The 8375-nt window shown below is 45.2% G+C and overlaps 1 protein-coding gene across 2 annotated transcripts in view; it reads right to left on the reverse strand.

Annotated features, from left to right (window-relative positions):
* Positions 1-380: 380 nt before the first annotated feature.
* DCAF12 (DDB1 and CUL4 associated factor 12) overlaps positions 381-8375 on the reverse strand; it is a 40247-nt gene continuing 32252 nt past the window's right edge. For both annotated transcript variants that reach the window (XM_011980031.1, XM_011980030.1), the window contains 3 exons: positions 7267-7429; positions 3419-3597; positions 381-2534 (listed from right to left, as the gene is read on the reverse strand). In XM_011980031.1, coding sequence (XP_011835421.1) covers positions 2376-2534; positions 3419-3597; positions 7267-7429 — 501 coding nt within the window. In that variant the 3' untranslated portion in view covers positions 381-2375. The remainder of the gene's footprint in view (positions 2535-3418; positions 3598-7266; positions 7430-8375) is intronic.

Raw genomic sequence — 8375 nt, forward strand, 5'->3', positions numbered from 1 at the left:
CCAACTACAAAAAATAATAATATCCTATTCCCAGAGTACTATGCAAACACTTTCAGAGTCATTCTCAGGGCACCATCCAAGCAGACAGGGCCTATTACCAACCCTTACTTATGTGAGAGAAGTAACGTCACACTACTTTGCTACCCTGGGCATATCCACCCGCAGCTAGGCCTCAGAGCAACTGATCTTGGGCTAGAGTTGGGGACCTGGACCTAGCAGGTCTTAGCATCTGTGTCTGCACTTGACCTGCCTTTAACCTGGAGGTAGTGCTTGTGTTCTCCATCTGCCACAAGCAGTCCCAACAGCTCAAGCCAACCTTCCAATTAGTCATGTGGGGCCTTTTTTGCAGGCTCCTGGCTACATAATACTCACTCACACCATTTTGCACTGGAATAATTTTTATTTTTTTCCTCGGCAAAAAGTCAAGTGCTACATTTTTAAAAACAGAAAATCTCAAACAATCAAATGCATTACCCATCACAGAAGAGGGTCTGGCAATAGTACAAAACATCCTACTGAAGATTTTTTTTTTTTTTAATATACAAGTCAGTTTAAAATGATAGAAGTTCTGTGAGAACTAAGAAATCTACAGCCTGTAGTTTAATAATAGAAAAAAAATTAAGACAATTAAAAGATCTATAGCATCCAGCATTTTGCTTAATTCCCTGTTTATAGCACCTATTTCTCTAGGTTCGAAGATGAGAATTCCAGAACCTGTGGTATGTGCTGTGTAACAAGTTAGGGTGGACTTGCTGTCTCTCCTCTCCAGCAGCCCCTCACCATTAAAAGGAGGATATATATATTATTTTTTTCCAATTTCCCTACTTACACCCAGAGAAGAGGGGGACAACTGGGAGAGCAAGTTAAAAAACTGGGGTGCAGGAATAAATATGACTTTTCCTTTCCCCACAATGGGATGTTGACAGAAAAGCAGAGTATGTGCTTAGAGGAATTCGTGGGTGGGAACAGCTGTTATCTTTGACATGATGTGTAAAAATCAAGGAACAAGTGGACATCACAGTCAGTCGCCTGCAAGTTAAAAAACCCCAGACTAAACAGACAGTTCAAGGGAGGAACAGACAAATTACTAATCACATCGATGCTGTTACATGCACAATGACGCTGACTGCAGGCCAGCCTGTCACCATCTCAGGGCTAAGCCAGCAGAGTAGGAGGGGTGGCTTCAACCCCAAGTCCCGCAGAAGTGGGAAAATGAATATTCCACACATGAAGCACTCACTACACACAGATAAACCCCCTGCTCACCCCCACCTTCTTAGACTTAACCCAATTTAGAAAATAAAAGCAAAACCCATTGAGGAGATTGGAAGAATGGCAGAGAGGATTCTCCTCAAAGCCAAGAGGACTATGGATGTGAACCTTAGCAGACTTGAGACTCCCAGCTCCAGGCCCCTTAAACACTAGATCAGGTCTTGAGGGGATGGAGAGAGAAGCTAGGATGGGGATTCTCTTTACCAAGTCCCATGAAGCCTTTTGCAGCCTCTAGAGCTGAACCTGGATAGTGAGTCTGATGTTTTAGGGGTGTGGCTACTGGCTAAGCAGATGTGAGGGTGGGAAGGGGAAGTGACACCAGCTTCCCACACGGGGGACACACAGGTGGGAAGACAGGTAGGGCTGGATCACTTTGCAGTCCTGGCACAGGAGGCCCCAGGAAGCCTGCAATCTAACTCAAAAGATTTTCCCAGTGGTAATTTCTTTTCCTTTCTGTTTTTACTTCCTATTATCAGTGTTGTTAGACTTTAAAAAACAAGTTACAGACTAGTCCCAAAGCTGGACTCTGTGAATAAAGTTGTTTCTTTTATAAATATTTTAATTACAAGTAATCCTCACTCCAGGTAATTTCAGTGACACACAGTACCTACAGGCACACAAGATCACACATTCACACACACACACACACACACACACACACACACAGAGACAAGATCTCTCTCACACACACACAGCTCCCAAACTTTCACAGAAAGTCTGACAGCAACCATATAATTATAAAGGAGCCCTACCCCTCAAGAGTGAAGTAAGGGTGAGAATGACTATGTCATTTCAGCCTAAAGAAGCCAGAGAGGGGAGAATGTGTGTCACTTAAAGAAAAATAGGGATTAGCAACAATGTTTGGTTGAAAAGCCAGAATAAAAGACAGTAAAATTTTGATTACCAAAGGGGAAAACAAAAAACCAAACAACCTTCAGATTTCTGTACAGAGCTTCTTCCTATTAAGTGCCTAAACTATAGGCAAACTTTGGTGTTCCCACTAAAACACAAGAGCCTCACACAATTAGGAAAAAAAAAATCAGAAGAAACAAGGAAACTGAGGATGGAAGTTAGTGTAAATCTCTGCATTTGGGGAGTTGTCATTAACTCCAGAGCCCAGCATAGTTTCCATGGAGCCCTGAAGGGAGGGGACCTCCTGCCACAAAGAGTTTCGTTCCAGACGAGTCGTAGCAGTGGGTGTAAACAGCATTGGGGAAGAAGTCAATGTCTGAAAAGTAATTCCTCCAGGTTTCATCATGGTTCTATGGGAAGAGAAAAGGACTACAATTAGCACCTCTAGCCATGGGGCAGGAAAAGGGGGAGGAAGGGACAGGAATGCTTTCTGGTCTCCTTAAGGGAACAGGGTTCTACAGGTACAACCTCATGTCAGGAGATTCGCTGGTTGATTCTCATGGGAATCGGGGCCTCATTTTTCCAACTAAACATTAGGGAAGAACGGAGCAGCTGAAGAATTGCTATACAAGGCTCAGTTCTTCTCAGCAGAGTTCGAACCAAAGTTCTATTTTCCCTCCACCCGCTAGACACAGGAGAAAGAACCAAACACTTGAATAATTCACTGGAGGTAGGGCGCACTGGTTCATGGCTGTAATCTCAGAATTTTAGGAGGCCAAGGTGAGAGAATCACTTGAGCCCACGAGTTTGAGACCAGCCTGGGCAATGTGGCGAGACCCCATCTCTACTAAAAAAAATAAATTAGCCAAGCACAGTGCATATGCCTGTGGTCCCAGCTACTTGGGAGGCTGAGGCAGGAGGACTGCTTGAGCCCAGGAGTTCAAGGCTACATACAGTAAGCTATGATCACACTACTGCACTTCAGCCTGGGCAACACAGTGATGCTGTCTAAAAAAAAAAAAAAAAATTCACTGACAGCTGTGGTGGGAGGTTCCTCTATTATGCCTTGGGGAAAATCCTAAGTCAACCAGTGTGTTTTACTGGGCCTCAGTTTTCCCACAGGTAACGTAGAGACACAAAAGCAAGATCAGGGGGAAGTCTTCTCCTGTTCCAAGGAGTGCCTTTTACTGGTGAAAAAGTGTGAGTAGATGGTGTGTCAGTGGGGGCTGAGGGGTAGAGGAAGATAATTTTTCTGTTACTGTGTAGCAGTCATCTCAGACAGGGGCTTACTCACCAGCCAGCCTTTGCCAGTGGTTAGTTTCAGATTCTCCCCTGCTAGTCTGGGCTTGGACCCATAACAAGCTGAGAGCCTCTCTTCCAGAAATCTCTGAGCTCGGATGTCATAGAACAGCAGGGAGCCCTGCCCAGTTCCCACAGTGATGATGTGCTCATAGAAACTCACGGACCGGATTCCTGAAAGAGAGAAAAGTAAAAGGCAGTGAAGTGGGAGAGAGTATTTGCTTGACTGTCTGCTAGCCTGAATTTCTGCAACACTGAGTTTCCACTGTCCACCCCGCTCCCCTCAACGTATCAGACAGTGCTTTCCCAATGGCAAGTTAGCTCATGAAAAAGCAAAGAGAATCCTGATGCCATCCTGCCTATCCACACACTAACAGAAACCGTCCAAGAAGCCTTGGAAAAGTGTCAGATTCCCGATGATGCTCAAGATGCGTTTGACTGAAGACCGTAAGTACTCAGAACTTCCTTGCTTCCTCTCAACTCACTCTGGAGTCATCTTTAATAACTTTAAACTTTTCTCCATCATATGTTTCCATCTCAAGGTAATCTGCATATTTATAAATCATTAAGTCATCAAGGATTCCTTATATTTGACCTAAAACCGCTACTGTGGCAAATGCAAGAAGTCTTTTTTTATTTTTTGAGATGCAGTCTCACTCTGGTGTCGCCCAGGTTGGAGTGCAATGGCGCGATCTTGGTTCACCGCAACCTCTGCCGTCCAGGTTCAAGTGATTCTCCTGCCTTAGCCTCCCAAGTAGCTGGGATTACAGGCTCCTGCCACCACACTTAGCTAATTCTTGCATTTTCAGTACAGACAGGGTTTCACCATGTTGGCCAGGCTGGTCTTGAACTCCTGACCTCAAGTGATCCACCTCGGCCTCCCAAAGTGCTGGGATTACAGGCATGAGCCACTGTGCTCGGCCACAGTGCAAGAAGTCTTTATCTGGTATTAGATGTTTTGAGAGTGGCAAAAAGCCCAGAATTAAATACCCAAAGAAGTTTAAGACAAGTCATGTAATTACTTTAGATCACAAGGAAAACACATCTGCTGTACTTGGGGATCAAATCAGTGCTTGGGATATGAAGATGTCTCTTGGCATATAAGAACTGGATAATATTTGTGGAACCAGTATTTCCTTACTAGGTATGAAAATTACCCCCATTAAACAGTACCAAAAATCTCTTAAAACTTTTCATTGCATACATTATTACAGCCAAACCTACTTAGTCTTTTTTTTTTTTTTTTGAGACAAGAGTCTCTGTTGCCAAAGCTGGAGTGCAGTGGTTCAATCTTGGCTCACCGCAACCTCCGCCTCCCAGATTCAAGTGATTCTCCCACCTCAGCCTCCCAAGTAGCTGGAACTACAGGCACCCGCTACCACCCCCAGCTAATTTTTTTTGTATTTTTAGTAGAGATGGGGTTTCACCATGTTGATCAGGCTGGTCTTGAACTCCTGACCTCAGGTGATCCACCTATCTCAGGCTCCCAAAGTGCTGGGATTACAGGCATCAGCCACTGCGTCTGGCCCTATTTATTCCTTTCTCTACTACTCTCATTATACGTTATTCTTTGTTCTAAAATATAAGTATTTTAACTATAACTAAGAAAAAATAGGCTGGGCATGGTGGCTCAAGCCTGTAATCCCAGCACTTTGGGAGGCCCAAGGTGAGTGGATCACTTGAGGTCAGGAGTTCGAGACCAGTCTGGCCAACCAACATGGTGAAACGCCATCTCTACTAAAAACATAAAAATTAGCTGGGCATGGTGGTACACGCCTGTAGTCCCAGCTGCTCAGGAGGCTAATGCAGGAGAATCGCTTGAACCTGGGAGGCAAAGGGTGCAGTAAGCTGAGATCACGCCACTTCACTGCAGCCTGGGTGACAGAGCTAGACTCATCTCAAAAAAAAAAAAAAAAAAAAATAGCTGGGCACAGTGTCTCATGCCTGTAATCCCTATAATCTTAGCACACACTTTGGGAGGCTGAGGTGGGTGGCCCAAGAGTTTGAGACAAGTCTGGGCAACATGATGAGAACCTGTCTCTACAAAAATAAAAAAATTAGCTGAATGAGGTGGTGGACGCTTATAGTCCCAGCTACTTGGGAGGCTGAGGTGGGAGGACTGCTTGAGCCTGGCAGGTGGAAGCTGCAAAGAGCCGAGATTGCGCCACTGTCCTCCAGCCTGGCCAACAGAGTGAGGACCCTGTCTCCAAAAAAAAAAAAAAAAAAAAAAGACCCAAACAAAAACAAAAGCTACTTTGCAGTATCTGCACAGAAATAAACACTACTTGAAAAAGAGAGGGTGAACTATAATCCACAGTGTGCCTTTTAGGACTCTCATGATAACACAGCCATAGTTTTGCATGAGAAAATGAGATAAAGTGAGATAAAGAAAATACAATTTGTTAAGTTGGATTCTGGTCCCTAGCTGTTCCCCCATTAAGCTGTGTGATGCTGGGCAAGTTATTTAGCTGGTTCTAGGTCTTATGTGTAAAACTATCTTTTCTCATCTGCTTCCCACAGGGTTCTTGGTATGATGAAATGGGATGTCAGAAAAAGGTATTCTGAAACCTTCAAAGTACACTAGAATAAGTATTTTTTCCCTCTTCAATAAAGAATGAGGGTGCTCTTACAGAGAACATGCTATAAAAGATTTGAGGTGGAAGCTTAATTTACCCAGTGGTCAGAACTAAATTCAGTATTTTCTTCAGCCTCATTGAGGTTTGTCATACAATATACGGCACATAAAGTATACTATTTGAGGTTCTAACATATGTATATATCCATGACATCATAACCACAATCTACATAATGAACATACTCATTACCCTGAGGTTTCCTCATGCCCTTTGTAAACTTCCTCCTTATCCCACCATGCCACATCTTAGCATAAATGGAATTTTAGTTCAGGCAGGACCACAGCAAAAAAATTACCACAGGACAGAAAGCAGGGTTCTCAGCCAGGTGCAGTGGCTCACGCCTGTAATCCCAGCACTATGGGAGGCCAAGGTGGGTGGATCACAAGGTCAAGAGATCAAGGCCATCCTGGCCAACATAGTGAAACCCCGTCTCTACTAAAAGCACAAAAATTAGTTGGGCGTGGTGGTGTATGCCTGTAGTCCCAGCCACTCGGGAGGCTGAGGCAGGAGAATCACTTGAACTCGGAAGGCAGAGGTTGCAGTGAGCCGAGATCACACCACTGCACTCCAGCCTGGTGTTAGAGCGAGACACTGCCTCAAAAAAAAAAAAAAAAAAAAAAAAGAAAGAAAGAAAGTAGGGCTTTCTAAAAGAACATGGAAACTACTAACTAATATCCTCACTGGTGCCTTCCAACAAAGGCTTCTGTGGCCACACATTTGTCTGTGGTGTTTGAAAGCCTAGTGCCCTTTTGTGTCACTCCCCTCCCACCCCCGCCTTTTTTTTTTTTGAGACAGAGTTTCGCTCTCATTGCCCAAGCTGGAGTGCAATGGTGCGATCTCAGCTCACTGCAACCTCCGCTGACCAGGTTCAAGTGATTCTCCTGCCTCAGCCTCCCGAGTAGCTGGGATTACAGGCATGCACCACTGTGCCCGGCTAATTTTGTATTTTTAGTAGAGACAGGGTTTCTCCATATTGGTCAGGCTGGTCTCAAACTCCCGACCTCAGGTGATCCGCCTGCCTCAGCCTCCCCAAGTGCTGGGATTACAGGCGTAAGTCACTGCGCCCAGCCATCACTCCCCTTTTTGAACACATTTTTGTATGTTCCATACAGAGCACTATACCTGTTTGGAAACCAACAAAGACACTGAAAGTCAGAACCCATATGCAGTTCAGCTGTAGGCCTGAGGTGCACACAGGGACTCTTACCACTGCCTCGCTCCCTGGAACAGACAGACTTGACATTGTATGATGGCTGCCGTGGATCCAAGAAGGAGACATGAGCTTGGGAGCCCACTGCATACACTGACCATTCACTACCATAGGCCAGACACACGTTCTCACGGCAATATGGCAGTTTGGTGGAGAGGAGCTGAAAACAGAGGAGAGATATAACCATGGCATCAGCAGAGAGGCATAAGCCACTGTGCTCGGCCACAGTGCAGGGATATTGTTTCTGGACTCCCACCTCGGTGGGCTTCCCTCATACAAAAGCCACATAAAATCAAGCCCTGATTACAGAAATAACACTCTGTTCCACCCCTAGGTATACAGGAGAAAGACGAGTTGACTGTAATAAACAATAAGACCTAGATAATGAAAGAGACAGGCTGGGGAAAAGGTAAATCTGGAATAAATAATCAGAAGTAGCTGGAAAGGCCAAGGCCTTTCTTGGTAGGCTGTTTCAACTATTCAGGTTGTTTCTGGGAATCGTTCCAGGGCACTTAAACCATGGTCCCACTCTGTTCTGTCTGCCAGTAAGGGCCACCTCAGTGCTTTTCAGATAAAGAGGCTGATCTCTGGCTACCCCCACCTCACCTTCCCACCTGAATGGGAATTGTATGCTATAGAAAGCACACTCATGGGACTAGCTTAATCCCAGATAACCCACATCTGCCTTAACCCTGGGTCTCTGTCAGTTAGCAAATCCTCAGTGGGTGCATACTACACATAACAGCATACAAGGTCAGTGGAGCTCAAAGGCTATTGTGACATGAAGGAATCACTAATTCCTGGAACCCTGCTTCCTCTTGCAAAGTCCTCTAGGATAAGAAGAAGACAAAAAGCTGGGCACTGTGGCTAACACCTATAATCCCAGCACTTTGGGAGGCTGAGGCAGGCAGATCACCTGAGGTCAGGAGTTTGAGACCACACTGGCCAACCTGGTGAGACCCTATCTCTACTAAAAACACAAAAAATTAGCTAGCGATGGTGGTACATGCCTGTAATCCCAGTTACTCAGGAGGCTGAGGCAGGAGAATTGCTTGAACCTGGGAGGCGGAGGTTGCAGTGAGCTGAGATCGTGCCACTGCACTCTA

Source organism: Mandrillus leucophaeus, unplaced genomic scaffold (assembly GCF_000951045.1).
Source record: "Mandrillus leucophaeus isolate KB7577 unplaced genomic scaffold, Mleu.le_1.0 Scaffold208, whole genome shotgun sequence".
NCBI classification, from domain to species: domain Eukaryota; kingdom Metazoa; phylum Chordata; class Mammalia; order Primates; family Cercopithecidae; genus Mandrillus; species Mandrillus leucophaeus.